The sequence below is a fragment of the Neodiprion pinetum genome, chromosome 5, assembly GCF_021155775.2.
Source record: "Neodiprion pinetum isolate iyNeoPine1 chromosome 5, iyNeoPine1.2, whole genome shotgun sequence".
NCBI lineage: Eukaryota > Metazoa > Arthropoda > Insecta > Hymenoptera > Diprionidae > Neodiprion > Neodiprion pinetum.
The window spans coordinates 5,501,450-5,518,324 of record NC_060236.1 but is presented as its reverse complement, the minus strand read 5'-3'; the positions used below and the strand labels follow the sequence as shown (position 1 = coordinate 5,518,324).

Below are 16,875 nucleotides of genomic sequence, written 5' to 3'. Positions count from 1 at the left end.
TGTTTGCACAGAATTGATATTTCTCGTTATTAAAAACGATCTATTTTCCCGAATAATACCTACACCAAGGTAAAGGTGAAACAATTTTGTGATTGGATTCATATTGTTTGAAAAATTTATATTGAATTCAACAGAACTTGGCTCTTTGGCACGCGTACGATAACCTGCAGTTGACTGATAAAACAAAAATACATATTCCCAATTATTCGATTCAAACAAGTTGAAATCCGATGAATATCTCCGGCCCAATGAACTCTTAATAGATGGCTCAATCTAAAACTCACTTCAACCTCGAAACTAACTGGCTTATTTCACCTCCGAAAATTATTTGCACGTTTCCAATTGCATCACGGAGAAAGGAAATTTTCTTCCAAGTTTTTTAATCGCAAATTCAAACCCATTAATTGTCAGGACAGCTATAATTGGGCTTTTACATTCAACTAAGAAAATGCGCGGTTCCAGTACACGTATGAAGTAGAAAAGCACGAAACAGTCGTGTCGGATGACTTTGTTTCGTCAGAAAAGATAGATAGCCCAACCTAAAATTAGCAATTGAATTTCACTAATTTTCTAACATGTCATATCGTTGGTGACTTCTTAATCAACTGTATCTGCTTCAATTTTCCGTTTAATCACGGACTGATGGAATGATTAAAAAAAGAAAACACATGTACAGATTATTGTTACCTTCTCTATGGATGTCATGTATAAATAAAAAATTTTCTGTCAAAACCACAAAATCGTACAACATTCTCTGTACGTACCAGGGAAAATAATAAATTGCTGGGGCAGCAAGTGTTAAAACATAAAAGGTGCCAAAAAGAAAAAAAAATTGTTGCAACAGCTGAAATTTTGCAAGTACAATTACCAACCTCGCTAAATTTGGAAACTCACTAATTGGCTGCACCTAAAAGCTTAAAAAATTCATACTCGTTCTATTAAACATCGAAACTGAGATTCTGTCCCGTGAAAGGGTGGGATTCTAATTCGCCTGTTTGAAAATCAAATTAACACCGAGAGAAATGTTTAGCTCCGGTTACCGCTCAGTCCTTGACTAGTTTCATTTTTTACCACAATCGAAAAATATAGTTATAGGTAGAAAATGAAAATTAGTTTTCTAGCCGTTACCGGAAAGTCTGGTATCCGTTACTATTCTTTCTCATTACGATCACTGTTGCTATATTTTCTTGTAACCGTTGCGAAAATTTAATGCCTGTGCAACAATAAATTGACGTTGAAGCCTTGTTCAACTAAAAAAGTAGAGTACACCTCAGAAAATGATTTTGCGTTGCAATTAGCAAAAAAGGATCGAAGATAGGGCAAAATGTTTACGCGTGCCTCGTTTTTCCTCATTTTAACAAATGAAATTTTTCTCAGTGAAGACATGCACCAAGAATAATTTCCATCAGAGGTGTGAGGGAATGCACGTAGGACCCGGAGGCATATTTCCGCGATGACGTTGCTTTTCTCTGTGCACCGCACATCGGCCATGCTTATAGACAAACGTATCGTGTGTATAAATGGCTAAAACGACGAACGCTCTCGTCGGCTTCGGCCAGATGCGTTTTCCCGGATGTCCGTGGAACAATGCGAGCACTTCCGGCGGCAGCAAGGCCAGGTTGGACCCCTGCGGGGGTCGGGGCCCCCTGCTACACCTGCATCGGGACTCGGATCCAAAGCTTAATCACGGTCCGTAGTCACGCCGCTATTTTATTGCCGCCGATTTTCTCACTCAGTCTGATTACAGGTGCCATTCGTGTTGGACGTGCCCCATCTTGGCGCCTCAGAGCCTTCGGTCAAATTTTTTGTTGCTCAACACTGATCGGTGTTCATTTTCACTCAATTCCCTGCTGCGGCCCTCGAGGACGACGGGATTTCGCGGTCCTTGGAACCGTGAAAACGGGGAACCGGCGAAACGAAGGTGAATATAATTTTGAGTTTTTATTTATTTACTTTTTTGAAATTTTGTTTTCTTCATTTTAACCACCGCCCTTAGTTTTGATCGAGACATTTTTACAGCTGGTCGATCGGAAGGCGAGATTACGTGTAAAGATAACAACAATTTCGCTTATTTTTCGTTACTTCGGTATAATTCGATCATTGTACGAATATATCCACTCGATAGCACGCCGATCTTATTTCGCGCTTCGACGATCGTTTAATAATTCAAACGGCATTGTATTCCGGCGTATAATTACCGCTCAACAATTGCTAATTATTTGAGACGTATTACGCACGGGCCGATTAAATATCGAATCGATTACTTTCCGATTCCCCTATTCTCAATTCATTCGTCCTGCAGATTCAACCAATTCATATTCCGCCGAATAATGAATTCCTTTATATATGTACGTACAGCGTTATTTGTATATTCCACCGTATACCTTCGATCCAACTTTTTACCCGGATTAATCGCATCCCTTGAGGCGAGGTTGGGACGTAAAAAGAAACTGTATAATTGAAGAAAATTTTATATATAATATAAATAAATTTCTTCGAATATTAATTAACATACTTCTCGTTTTATATTTTTTCACTTAACGTGACTTCTTATTTCATTCCTGTATTCAACACAATCATATAGAAAGAATATTTCGTTCGATAATTTGCTCAGGTTTTACAATTACTTTGTCGTTTATACAATAGAAGAGAAATTTTGCTTGAAAAGAGAAACAAAAAAAAAAAAAAACAATCCATTACTTTCTTCTTCTCAAAATTCAAGTGAAAAGGCTTAAGAATTTCAGCGTCAATTTGTACGATTAGGAGAAGGCTAATGACGATGATTACGGCTAATAAAGTTAGAGCGCCCTTTTCTCCGTTTAGGGAATTGATATTCTCTTCTTCAGCGAGTCTGTTTTTTACTTCCCCATCGACTCTAGATACATCGCATCTAGGGCCGAAAGTGAATGCGGTCGATTAATTTCCCCGAAGGGTTGGAGAATTGCCGGAGGACTATCCCTTGGAGGATTCGCGAGAGCTGCACGTTCGTGAAATGCTAGAGGCTTTGGTATTTGACAGAGAGGTGCGCGTACATGGCGTGGAGAACGGGATTGCGTGCGGTTCGAAAACGCGATCGTCGACACAGTCAATGGCGAACAATATCCTTCCGTTTCCGGAATAAGACGCGTCTGTCGGGTACATTCACGCACTATCCGTATATTATACCCGACACACGCAGCGCAATTAATACACTTCGCGTTTGCATTTGCGCCTGCAGTCCGCACATTACTGGTGGGATAATGCAGCCTCTGGACTGCATCAATTATACAACACGTTCGCAACAATGTACAGCTTGCGCACACTTGCGGTACACATCGCGCCCATTATTCGCACTCTGTTAAATGCTGACTCGAGATTTTCAGAGCTATATAAACATAAATTTAACCTAACCGTCAAAAGCAGAAGGACATAATTCACACGCTCCTTATTCAGCTACGCCTGCAAATTACCTCTTATTGCTGCTGGAAGTATAGTAAGCTCATTTTATCACTGAGAGAAATTTTTACTTCCGATTACCTATCTGTCCTTAACTATTTTCATTTTTTACCACAATCGAACAATGTAGCTCTAGGTAGAAAATGAAAATTAACCGTTACTATTCTTTCTCATTGCGATCACCGTTGCTATATTTTCTCGCAACTGTTGCGAAAATTTAACGCTCGCGCAACGATAAATTGACGTTGAAGCCTTGTTTAACTAAAAAAGTAGAGTAAACCTCACAAACTGATTTTGCCTTGCAATTACTGAAAAAGGATCGACGATAGCGCAAAATGGTTATGCGTACCTCGTTCTTCGTAATTCCAACAATATTTAAACAGTTTTTTTAACAATACCTGGTTTACTGAATTTTTCTAGTTGCTACAAGAATTGAAATTTTTCCCTGCCTACGTTCACGGATTTCATCCTTTTTCTTTCGTCTAGACATTTTTCAAACAAATTTTCTCATCGTAATTTTTTCGCTCTAATTTATTGCCATATGTACATATATATATATATATATATATATATAATTTTGACGATAAATTATCCTACGGTTATATTCAACGCATTGATTTAAATAACAGGCACCTCTTTTTTCTCATCTCTCGTTAAGCATTCTTTTGTTTTCCTTTACCTCATTTCATCTGCAAATGAAACTTAATTCGAAAAAGAAAGAACACACATAATTCTCAGCTTTTTTCCCTTGCTTTGATAGAAATTATTCATCGGAATTTCGTGCATAATTTAGCGAATTTTTTAGTCTTGTGATGGAATTTAAGAGCGAAACTGGGCAAAAAGTTTATAAAAATTGGACTCGATCGAAGACAATCAGCAGCAATTTATGAGCCAGAAGGTGATTGCTAGGGGTTCGATTTTCATTGTTAATATACAAACGGGACTAGCGGTTACACGGCCATTGTTAAATATGATCGTGCAGGAAACAGCTCGAGGCGTGAAAAATTTTTCCCCTTGATTCGAACAGGCCGACGTGACTAATTTATTGTCACGATAATTGAATGTCGCGACACACCGAAGTGCTACGTGCTTTTTTTTACGCACTATAGTTGGTACGATATGCGGTCATCGTGTTGCGATTTCGAGCACCAAACACCGCGGGTATCAACGATAAATTGAAATTTCAATATACATATGGAACGAAGAAATGCGAAATTGCCGCCATTTCCCGTGAAGGGATGAAGAAATCAGCTTTTGATTAATCGAATGTCGGAGGGTTAAATTTCCCTGTGGAATTCTGTATATATACGAAACTGCAGCCAAAGGATCTGTCGCGATATGTTTGTCTGACAATAAAGCTAACGACTCGATAAATTCAAGATTTTTTTTTCCAATCTCACCATTTCAACGTAATTACACTCAAATATAATTTGGCACGAATCAAATTTAATTCGAAACGTTTTACCAACAAGGGAATTCAACGCGGTATGTAGGTACGATATATTCGCTAATTTATTTGAGCCGTTCACCTTCAATTAATTGTGTATGTAATTACAAGAACAGCGAGAAATATTACATACATAGGACTTTATTTCTGACTCAAATCTGGCCACATTATTGGGACTTGAAAAGAAAGAGCCGATACGTGTTTTGCAATATTGGATGTAAAATTGAGAACATAGATTAATAATGAAAAAATTCATCCTCAAAACTGGATGAAAGTTGACATTATATTTGAGTCGGGAATAATGTGAACTTTTTTGACCTAAAAAGTGGGACGAAAGTGGCGTATTATTCCCTCTCAACTTTATTTCCCTCATCTGAATATGTAAATATGATGTCATACTTCCCCGCAAACTGATGTGTAACATCTTACCTCTCTCGTATGTGGAATTTGATGAGACTAATTTCGTGAATGCGACGGAAACGTGTAACAGGAAGTAGGGAGAATCGCGGGCTATTCAATTTATCGACTACTGTAAGACTCGCTCAATTTTTCTGCTTTACTCTCTTTTTCTTTTCCATCTTTAATTACATTTCTCCGTATTATAATTGTTAATCATGTGAATTGTTGATGTTGTTATTATAGAATAAATTCCAGACAACTATTTTTATTGTATTTCCAAGATTTTTGAAAGGTTTCTTTTATTTTTAACAAGTATATTTTTAGATGGGGGTGCCTTGACTCCCGCTGATCTACATTCGTACATTACTTGTACGCGTTGTTTCGATTTTCTCTTATTTTCTTTTCAAGTCAATAATGTGGCCAGAGTTGAGTCGTAAATAAATTCCTATACGTAACATAGGAATAAAAGTTGATTATTCCCTTGTTACATAACGTGGTATGTTTTTTCTTTTCAACAAAGACAAAAAGAAAAATGCGACATTTCGCAAAAGATCTTATCACTGAGAATTTACACAACTTTTCGCCGATTTTAACGATCGAAATTCACTTCAACCGTAAATAAAGATCTTAGTCTACAGGAATGCCAATCGAAACGGGAGTTTTCTGTGAAACTCACTGCCAGTAAATAGGCAACCGTAGCTAAATTTTGAACACGCACGAATGCAACACGTAGCTTTGGTCGCTCTATCCGGTGGCGTTTCAGCGACAACTTTCACAGAAAACTTCGGGTAGATATGAGAATTCGGAGGAACGATTCGAATGATTGAGCCTCGGTTATCGGCGTGCATTTTGCCTTGGAATCCGTCAGGTCTGCGAGACAATTAATTTCGGAGAGCCGATGTACGGACGGTGATCGAAATTCCTGCGGTAATTGTGGTTTCGGACGAAGGTCTGTTACGGAGTGTGTGTATTATCGACTCTATCGGGGATAGGAGACATGCTCGATGAGGGTGTGTGGAAGAGTTTAGGAACCACGCTCTGTTGCCTTGGCTATTTACGCACGTACGTGTGAGTGTCCGTTCTGCACATGTGTAACGCGTGTAATAACCACTACACTTTGCGACACGACGATCGAGTTCAGGCTCAGGGCTATTGCCCTATGAATTCGAGGCTTTCATTCGATCGTCTTCACCAAACTTCGAAGCTGTAAGCGAAGATAGATGGAAGATTAGGAAATAATGTTGCCATCTTTTTTCACTGGCTCCTAACAATCCTCGGATATCTTATTTATTTTAGTCTGAAATATAGATCTCCTCCTAAATCAGCCAGCGGGAAAAGTAACTTTTAAGAGAGATTATGATCGGGTAAAGTATGGATTTAAGTGATCTTTTACATACACTTTTGTGTATCCAAATATTGTTTTATATATCGTTTGGTAGAATGAAGTCAACCAAAAAGTTGTGGAAATTTTTCTCATCTTGACATCTAACGCGTTCAATGGTAAATCTGAAAAGAACGCTTGCATTTGTGAATTATCGAACTTTCCCGCCAGCTGATAATGTTGTTATTTCGGATCTTCGTACCTGAGAACTTGAGATGCGATAAAGATAGATGTTTGAAAATAAAGAACAATAATGAACTTTGGTTCAATTACTCACAATTTTTCTCAGTCAAAGCAATTTATTTTAAAGGAATAAAAATCTCCGAGTATGGACGTTTTTTATTTCATTTGAAATAAAATGCGACCCGTGACGAACGGGAGGAATTGAAGCGCAGCGTCTGAAGCACCGGTATTAAGATTAACGATTCTATCTTCCAGAGGAAGCGAGTTAAGTGATAATAAGAAATTGGATATACCGGCGAGACTTCAGCTTGTTAATTACGACACCTCTGATGAAACATCCAACTATATATAGAGTAATGAAGAGTATTCGGAATATTAATGAATCTGCAGCTAAGCGTACGTATAGCTGGTATCGTACCAACTATAAAGGTGTATAATTCACTCTTGAATTACGTTATAAAGTTCTGCAACGAGCTGGCGAGTACATATCTTCTCTGAAATGATCGCAGGTCGATTGCTTTTCCAGTTACGCGGAGTTCGCGTACCGCGATCGTAACGTAAAAAATATCCGATCCCATTGCCGGTTATGAAACATGTCACGCGTTCGATCTGGTGTTGGAAAAAAAAATCTGGTGTGTAAAATAAAATTTGATACGACGTGGTTGATCCTGCAGATCTCGCTGAGCGATAAAAAGAGAAATCGTTGTGTATTTTGTCCCTGCAACGATTATATTCGCGTCGAGGTCTCTTGGCCCATTGTAGAGAAGAGTCGTAAAACGGTTTGCTATGATGGAACTATCGCGAGATGGGGGCAGAGATAATTATTGTCACAAACATGTACGGCATTCGAACATTGTCCGACATTACCACCACCATTATCACCCACCGCAACGGGTAAGCCGGTATATTTTATCCTTTTCAAACTTACCGTTTCACCGACCAGTACATCAACGGTCACCGAACGATTTAGTCAACTTATTTTCACGTTCCTCGGATTATTTTCACGCGTGATATATTTTCCCGGGTATTGGATGCAGAGTTTCGCTTAATCGATAAGCGAAACAATATATTGTGCGAAAGCGGGGATAATTTTGTGCGGTGAAGATCGTTCGGCGACGTGAAAAAATTTATCTCTGATTCGATTCGTTTTATTAATCTTTCACTTTCGACATCGTACCAATGGATTTACCGCCGGTTCGTATAACGCAACAATCTGTTAGATGCTTCGATATTATCGCGTACAATTAATGGACAACTATCATAAACTTTTCCGATGAATGTATAGCACATCGTTGATCCTTGTTCTGCGTTTACCGAGTGAAAATGGCATAATCCAATTCTAATTGTGACGAATTTAATGGTCTGATTGCAGAGTATTACCCCAAGTGACATGACCACTTGATTTACCGTGAGCACTCAACTTTCAAAATGAGAAAAATCCATGATATGTTCAGTATGGTTCAAGCTATCACGGTACTCACCATTCTCAAGATGCTCACCAACGGTAAGCAGCCAGCTATACTTTCTTTACCTTGTTTCGCGAACACGCTCGAGTAGTAATGGTCAAGAGGCTGAGAGCCGGAGATTCAGTAGTAAGAGTAGAAATTGTGGCAGGCAGCGGGAGACTCGACTTCGAGCTAAACTAATTCAATTTGTCTGCAAGTTGTAATTCCGACAAAGTTCTTCATCTTATTGAGAGAGAGAGAGAGAGAGAGAGAGAGAGAGAGAGAGAGAGAGAGAGAGAGAGAGAGAGAGAGAGAGAGAGAGAGAGAGAGAGAGAGAGAGAGAGAGAGAGAGAGAGAGAGAGAGAGAGAAAGAAAAGAATCCATCACTTTGCAATAAAAGCAGCGAAGAGAAATCAAAATGTTAAATTAAATGATACGTCTATTTACTAGGATGGGAAAAGGTAAAGTGGCGCGTACAGTGAATGACTGAAAATCATACAAAAGAATCTATAAATCGGCATTGTCAAAATCTGATGGCGTAACTTCCGTTTCCGGTAACAGTACGTGGAACCACGGGTGCTCTTGGAATTTCCGCGCGGTTTACACGGCCGACCGTCAGTCTGTTTTTAGGTGGTCGAATTTTCTCTTTTACAACGTGTGAGTCAAATAATTACCAATACCGTTTCCCAACAGTATCGATTCATTGGTAGAAAAGTTCGGGATATTGTTGTAAACGAGAAAAGAAAATAAATAAAAACGTGACTAAATATCATCCACAAGAAGGAAAAAATTTAGAACGAACTGCAGAACTGCGACCGGATGTGCAAAATGGGCGTAGACAAATCAAATGATGTCACACGGTTGCGAAATTGCGCAAAACGAATGTATTATAACGTGTGACGAGGTATAACCGCTGCACCGCCAATTCGTATACAATAAATATAGAAATTTCCCGGTAGAGATGACGGTGCGATCGTGTGTTGCAGCTTTTGTTTAATCTTCAATTTCACATTTATACATACATTCGACGGCAGCCTCGAAATTAGAGGAAAACAATGGTGTGCGTTGATATTATCGATCTGAAATGAGCCTAATTTTTGATCGCAGCTCAAACGACCTGCAACGGTGGCGCGGGAAGAGTAGTTTACGAAAGATTACCCGACCAGCAATTGCAAGGGTTTGACGACGAAGTGGTAAGTGGAAAAAAAAAACACTTTTCTCAACATTACACGCGTTCGCCAGCAGATTGGTTTCCCGATCGTACGTTGAAAAATGATAACAACTCACGTTTTCAGGTCAGAGACTCGGCGCCTCCCTTCAGGGTTCTAGAAAAGTGCCAGGAGCTTTGCCTGCGCGATAGAACAGCAACTAACAACCTTGTCCGGGCGTGCACAAGCTTCGACTTCCAGCCGGGGAGCAGAATCGCATCTTTTAGCGGTACCGCCGAGTACGAAGAGAGCACCTGCTACCTGACCAGGGAACAAGCACTTCCCGAAGGTATCGGGAACCTGATGCTCGTGCCGAACAGCGTCCACTTTACGGAAGTCTGCCTGATGTGTGAGTATCGAATGGTTGCAGAATGTCGATCGTTATGTTACAGCGTGTGAGGATGTAATAGATGTTCAGAAACTAAATCGCACGGTTGGTTTCAGCTAATAGGATAGAAAGGGAGTGCCCGAACCGTCGCTACGTATTCGAAAGACATCCGCGGAAGAAGCTTAAGCTTCCGATGACTGATTTGAAGGAAGTCAGCGCGGCAAACAGGACCGATTGCGAGGATAGGTGAGTTGGATGAGAGTTGGGATCCTACCGTGGATCCTTAAAGGACACGATAAATTTCGTCTCGGTTTTGTTTACAGGTGTCTGAACGAGTTCAGCTTCGTCTGTCGGTCGGCGACTTACGATGCTGCGCTGAGAAGCTGCTCGTTGAGTCGTTTCACGCGAAGGACTCACCCCGAGCTCCTGGAGGACGACCCGAACTGCGACTACCTCGAGAACACCTGTCTAAATGGTGATACAATTGAGAAGTTGAGTCGAGTTTAATCCCGAATTTGTTCTAACGGTGGTAATTTTATCGCAGCCGAAAGACGTTGCGACGGATTGGCCGTCTTCGTCAAGGAAGAGAACAAGCGGCTTCGCGGACCCTTCGAGGTTGACATCTACACAAACCTGACCCTCGACGAGTGCCAAGGCCTTTGTCTAAGGGCAGACAAGTACTTCTGCCGCAGCGTGGAGTTCGACGACCAAACGAGACAGTGCGTGATTTCGGAAGAGGATTCGGTCTCGCAGAAGGACGACATCGGGATCAGCAGCAGCCCAAGTTACCACTTTTACGACCTTGTCTGCCTGGACAACCGTAAGATATTGCTTTCCGTCCCGTTGAAATATACCTTTCGACGGTATTCGTCGCCCGCCAACTCTGTCATGTTGACGGTTTGCTGGTACCTCCGTTTTCCCGCTAATAAAACGTAGAACGTTCGATAGCGAGGGGCTCCGAGTACCCCGACAACAGCGTGACATCCCACCTATTTGCCGACGGTCGACGACCGGACACCGCCTTCCAACGGTACCGGAACTCCCGGCTCAGCGGTGAATTTCACTCGGAAATAACCGGCAGAAGCCTCAGCGAGTGTCTCGACGAGTGCCTCAGGCAGACCAGCTTCCAATGTCGGAGTGCCGTCTACTCCGAGCACTTCCATACCTGCCGTTTGAGTAGATTCAACAAACGGGACGGTCACAGGATCATATACGACGCGGACTACGATTACTACGAGAATTTGATGCGTAAGTCGAATGGTTTCTGCATAACTATCCTTGTCCATTGTGAAACTCAACGGAGCGGTATCGGCAAGGTCAATATTCCGACACTGCACCGTGAGTTGAAAGCTATACGATCGTAATGCTAACAAGCTAGCGACAAAAACAATAATTTCACGGGAGTATAATTCATGACGTGGCAACCGATGCGTGTCCCCCTATTATTCAAGTGCAAATACTTCAGGGGGATCCATTGTTTCCATTTGACGTCAGAATCACGCCGAGTAGATAAACCGCATTTCAATCCGTCAGATCATTCGTGATACGTATACGTATAACTGCTCGCATTCCTTTTTATCCGCTCCTTCTTGGTCCACTGCAGATCAATACATGGACGGTGACCGGGATGTTCCCGGGTACAGACCGGACCCTGTGGGCCAGGACACGAACCAGGGAAGGCCGACTGTAGGGAGACCAGGTAGGTAGCCGACTGGCAGAGCCCCGTAGCGTTGGACTCTCGAGATTCGCACCGTTGAATGGTACGTGAAAGTTTTCTTCCCGCTCCGCAGGTTACCCGGACGACGCCGCATATCCCTCGAACAACAAGGGAGACAGATATCCAAATCGATATCCAGGGTGGGACAACAGACTTCCGGACGATAGATACCCGCCCGTTGGTGGCAATCGGTACCCCATTCCCGGCGATAGATATCCAGACGATGGTTACCCGCTGCTTGGGGCTGGTCGACCCCCCGTTTCTGACCACAGATACCCGTCTGGAGGTGGCCGATTTCCTATTCCTGGTGATAGGTACCCGGATGATAGATATCCGCCTGGTGGTGACCGGTACCCGACATACGGAGGCAGGTTTCCGGTCGACAGGTATCCCCCGACTGGGCCCAGTCGCTACCCCATCGGCGATCCCTTGGACCCGGGCCGATTTCCTACAGGAGGTGGCGGTGGACGGTATCCCCCTGAACCGGCTGATCGGTACCCAACTGGTCCTGACCGCTATCCTGGAGGAGGATACCGCTATCCAACCACCCTTGAACGCTACCCCGAAGACCCTCTTGATCGAATACCCATCGGAACTGGTGGCAGCAGGTATCCTCTTGATCGATATCCCGTCAGCGATCGGTTCCCGGAACGTGATAGAGACCGGTAAGATATCCAGAGACCTGAGAGGTTCAGGAATTGGTACAGTATTTACAAATTTTTAAAGATGTCATTATTTGAAGCCTATTCAACATGGTATTACACAGTCTCAAAGAGATTTGAAATACGATGAATATTTCTCCATGTGCACACCGTCAAACTAGTTTAGATCAGTCACAAATGATTCTGATTTGCGCATAACTCTTCACAATATTCGCCCTTGATGAAGACAGACTGACTCTCGATTTTCACCAACTAAGCCATAAGCATTGACGGTCTAAGCTGAACTTTCTTTCCATGAACCATAATCGATTCCACGCCTTCCAACATGACTCGTCCTCAACAGCTACCCCGGGGGCATAAGCGCGAATGGAATATACCCGAGTGGTTTCGAGGACGATATTCGCGGTACGAAAGGAGGGTACGGAGGTCGTCCTCTCTATGGTGGAATCGGGAGTCGTCCTCACGGACCGTCGCGGCCCATGGATGGATACGACAGCAGCTACGGCGGAATTGGTGGTCGACCTCACGGACCGTCGCGACCCTTGGATGGCTACGACAGCAGCTACGGTGATAACGGTATAATCGGTGGAGGCTACGTTGGGGAAGGTGGAGTCCACCAAACGAGACCATTCGGGTCGGTTGGCGGGGGTCCGATAATAGGCAGACCTCCATTGATATCGCGGTGCGAGGACCAGGACAACTTTCGGCAGGTCGGTCAGCGGACCAGGGTGCGAAAGCCGTTCGTCCGAAGATACACGACAGCCTCTTCCCTCGCAACTTGCGAACGAGAGTGCGCCGACGCCAGGGACTTCGTCTGTAGGTCCTTCAACTTCAGACCATTCGCCGCTCCCTACGGCGCTGAGAGAGACAACTGCGAGCTCAGTGACAGGGATTCCCGCGACATGGAGATGGGCGATCCCGTCTACTACGACAGGAGCTCGGACTATGATTTTTACGAGAGAAACGGGAGACAGGGAGTCGAGGACGAGTGTCTCGACGGTTAGTCAGTCGCTTCACTCGAATACCATCAGGAGGTCGTTTCATTTCTGACACTTTCTTCACTTTCTTCACTTTCAGTGAGTCAAGTTTGCAGTGAAGAGGGCATGGAGTTCACTCTCCGAACGCCCGAGGGTTTCATTGGCCGAATTTACACTTACGGGTACTACGACCGATGTTTTTTCCGAGGCAACGGAGGGACCGTCAACGTCCTCAGGATCAGCGGAGCTCAAGGATATCCGGAATGCGGTACCCAGCGAGTGAGTATAAGCAGCAGTAAAAAATGTGCCACAACGAGAAAACTTGAAGAATGACACCGTATCTTACGCTGTGTTTTCAAGTATGGTGATACCATGACGAACATAGTGGTGGTCCAGTTCTCGGACTACGTCCAGACCGGTAGGGACAAGCGTTTCAACCTCACCTGTCTCTTTCGCGGACCAGGAGAGGCTGTCGTCACATCCGGCTACATCGGTGCCGGGTATGCCAGGTCATATAACTTGTGTGTTTTTGCTCGAGTGCACGAGTCGCTCCTTTCCATCTTATTGTTAGCCAAAGCGAAAGTGAAATGTTTCCACGGAGCTTTTTGATGGCGTATCTGACAGACGCTCGTAGTTTGCTTCGCACGTTGCATGGAGTTCGCCGCACCTTAATGCATTTGCTTGATAAATCAATCTTCGCATCTCGGTCTAACCTTAAAAAGTTCCCCCAGCAGTGCTGGATCACCGATACCGATAGAATATCTACCCGCTGAAAACACGCTGAGTTCGAGAGTCCGGCTGTTGATCCTGTACCAGGGGAGACCAACGACCACCATAGCAGTCGGTGACCCTCTGACCTTCAGGCTGGAGGCTCAAGACGGGTAAGTGGGTAGAATTCAAACACCCTTGTCGCTGAAAAGCTATCGGTTGTCCGTCACAACTATGTTCCAGGTACAATTACGTCACGGACATCTTTGCTACCAACGTCATAGCCCGAGATCCTTATTCCGGAAGAAGTGTACAATTAATCGATAGATACGGGTGAGGATACGAGAACGATTTTGATCCAATCAGCGTTTGGTTTCGAGATACCACAGTGTTCTTTTTGTTTTCTAAACCAAACGTGCAGCTGCCCAGTGGACAACTACGTGTTTCCGGGTCTTGACCGTCTCCGGGAAGACAGTTTGGAGGCTCGTTTCAACGCTTTCAAAATTCCGGAGTCCAATTTCCTGGTCTTCGAGGCCACCGTTCGCACTTGCAGAGACGGATGTCAGCCGGCTTACTGTTCGGGAGGCGCTGGTCGAAGCGAACCATCCTTCGGTAGGAGGAGAAGAGACCTTGGAGACGTGACTTTGATGGACGAGAACGAGGAGGACCAAGTCAACGTCACAACAACGGCTGCCTCCGCCGCATCCAACGTCCAAAACAGCACGCGAAATGACGAAGAGGACGAGAATGAAGAGGAACACGTGAGGGAGATGATCGAGGTGCGATTCGGAAGGATCAAGCGTTGATCAAAGGGTAAAAGTGACCGAATTTTCACTGTTTATCCTTCGTTTAACAGGTCTTTGACTCTCGGTATGATATGGTCGAGGACAACATGGTCGAGAAGCATACCAAGGTTTTCGAATCCGTTTGCATCACACCCAGCGAGTATTACGGACTTGTTGTGGCTGTCGTTGGGCTGGTTGTTCTTCTCGTATCCGTAGTTCTGCTCTCAATGCTCGTTTACAGGTAACTGACGTACCTAAATCTATTAACAGTAGAAGCTTGGGTCAATTTTTTTTGAGTAGAATCAATGCTCTCCGTAAATTTCACCACGTTACTCAGTCGTTGAATCGTTGCATTGTAACCGTTTTTAATAAACCGATCAGGAAATACGCCTATTCGATAATCGTGAAGAACAGAAACGCTGACAAGTCTTCGCATCGCAGCAGCAATCCCGAAGACGCGTACAGCACACGAGCGCAGAATAATTTTTCATTTCTGAGATCAGGACTTCAGAAGCCTTTTCAGTCGACGTAAGTTAATTGAAATGCGATGTACCTTAAATTTCGTTTCTTAGTGCAATTTCTGCATATAATTCGCCTAACGAAACTTCTCTTCAGATCGATTTCCAGATCGTTGAGTCACGTCATCAATCAACGATTGACAAGTTCCGGTGGTCTGGAAGGCGCCGTAGGATTAGCGGGAACAAGACGGGCGGGATTTGATCCCAGCGAACCGATTTACACCGATCCTTCACTCTTTGAAAGCGCTCACTGTTCGGGGAACGAACCAAAATCGGCACGAAATGAAAACTTTCATCTGATGTAAAGGTGGGGGCAAAAAGGAATGACAAAATTTTTTGATCTATAAATCAAAGAAAAAATATACTCTTATGAAAATTTCTCGCGGACGCGCTGCGATGCTTCAAATGATATGTCTGATGCATCAAAGACGTCTTTTTCATACGGATGAAGCTTTGAATCAACGTCGTCATTTTTAAGACTTTTGAAAATCAATCTTATTTCAATTAATCAATCTTATATATACCTGTGAAGTAATCGAACTCACCATGATGCAATTTTTAAAGCACAGTCAGTCATCGGTTAATTCTGTAACGATTTTCTCGATTTTCACGTACTCGGAATTCCCAGCACTTTTATACATTTAACATATAACTACTGCCGACGACAACTGCCCGAAATATTTCATACGATCGATGTATGAACATTCTGCATGTTTAGTAAAGTTGATGAGAAAATATAATTTGTTTTTTTTTTCAATAAAAGGTACAATATGTTTGTTCCGCAGAGTGTAAAGTGGATTCATGTGAGGCTTGAATAATTTCTGGTTATCTTAAAGTATGGAATTTCAAAAATTGTCTGTATCAATGAATTTTGAGCAAGCTGTACACCGGCCTGATTCACTAAAAGCGAAGGAAAACAATAAGAAAGTGTCACACTGTCTGTATGCACTACAATTAAAAGTAGAAATTAAAAAATTGAAAGTAGTAATGAACAAAATAATTGATCAATTAATTGCAAATACTAATCTTACGTAATGTCAATTTGAATCTAGACTAGGTATAAATAGATATATACTTTAGGGTATTTTGTATTAACGAACGCGTATAATGTAGGATGTATGTAATAGAATTATATTTATTTGAAACAGACAGCGACGGATCGGCCAGACGGAATAATCGCGAAGCTCTATAAAGCGCACTGTGAATCTATTTTACGCGTTTATATAATTTGTATATGTTAGAATAGATAAATGATACCTTACGGTTGGAAATTTCCATTCAGTTCTCAATGAACTGTTGAATCAGAGTTGAATTTTAAATTCTACAGAAACGCGAAGAACAATGAGCAACAATAAAAGGAAGATATTACATTGTTTGAAAAATTACAGTATTTTGAAAAGTGCGTTATACAATGATATTTTTTTTCTCTTGAATTGAAAATAAACCGCATAATCTATTACTGTATATGTATGATACTAACATTGAATTTGAAATAAGGTAGTCATTAAGACCGTTAAAATTAACAAAAACACAAACAAGGTATGCAATTTTTTATATTTATTAAACTGTACGAGACGATATTTAATATATCTGTTTATACGAAATAAACAAAAACCCCATTGAAGCAACAATCCAAGTTTATCACTCGTCGCATATAATCAGTGTGCTCAAACTGTACGAAT

The 16,875-nt window shown here is 42.5% G+C and overlaps 1 protein-coding gene across 4 annotated transcripts; it reads left to right on the top strand.

Moving 5' to 3' along the window:
• Positions 1–1,759: 1,759 nt before the first annotated feature.
• On the top strand, positions 1,760–16,824 carry nompA (no mechanoreceptor potential A). Of its 4 annotated transcripts, none has more exons than XM_046628701.2 (19): positions 1,760–1,921; positions 8,218–8,349; positions 9,398–9,483; positions 9,586–9,847; positions 9,943–10,072; positions 10,150–10,301; positions 10,371–10,646; positions 10,763–11,074; positions 11,430–11,525; positions 11,617–12,208; positions 12,549–13,204; positions 13,283–13,461; positions 13,543–13,682; positions 13,914–14,063; positions 14,134–14,223; positions 14,312–14,669; positions 14,747–14,916; positions 15,057–15,203; positions 15,291–16,824. In XM_046628701.2, the coding sequence occupies exons 2-19, from the start codon at positions 8,274–8,276 to the stop codon at positions 15,496–15,498; spliced, it is 4,080 nt and encodes a 1,359-aa protein (XP_046484657.1). In that variant the 5' UTR covers positions 1,760–1,921; positions 8,218–8,273; the 3' UTR covers positions 15,499–16,824. The 4 variants fall into 4 exon arrangements, with proteins under 4 accessions (XP_046484657.1, XP_046484654.1, XP_046484655.1 ...); XM_046628698.2 differs by having other exon boundaries at positions 13,905–14,063; XM_046628699.2 differs by having other exon boundaries at positions 13,543–13,691; positions 13,917–14,063.
• The last annotated feature ends 51 nt before the right edge of the window (positions 16,825–16,875 follow it).

What these genes read in the sequence shown, in the direction of transcription:
- nompA (XM_046628698.2), top strand. Translation starts at nt 8,274, where the DNA reads ATGAGAAAAATCCATGATATGTTCAGTATGGTTCAAGCTATCACGGTA. An exon ending in AAGGGTTTGACGACGAAGTG is followed by an intron (nt 9,484 to 9,585) that starts GTAAGTGGAAAA and finishes TCACGTTTTCAG; the next exon opens with GTCAGAGACTCGGCGCCTCC. An exon ending in TACGGAAGTCTGCCTGATGT is followed by an intron (nt 9,848 to 9,942) that starts GTGAGTATCGAA and finishes GGTTGGTTTCAG; the next exon opens with CTAATAGGATAGAAAGGGAG.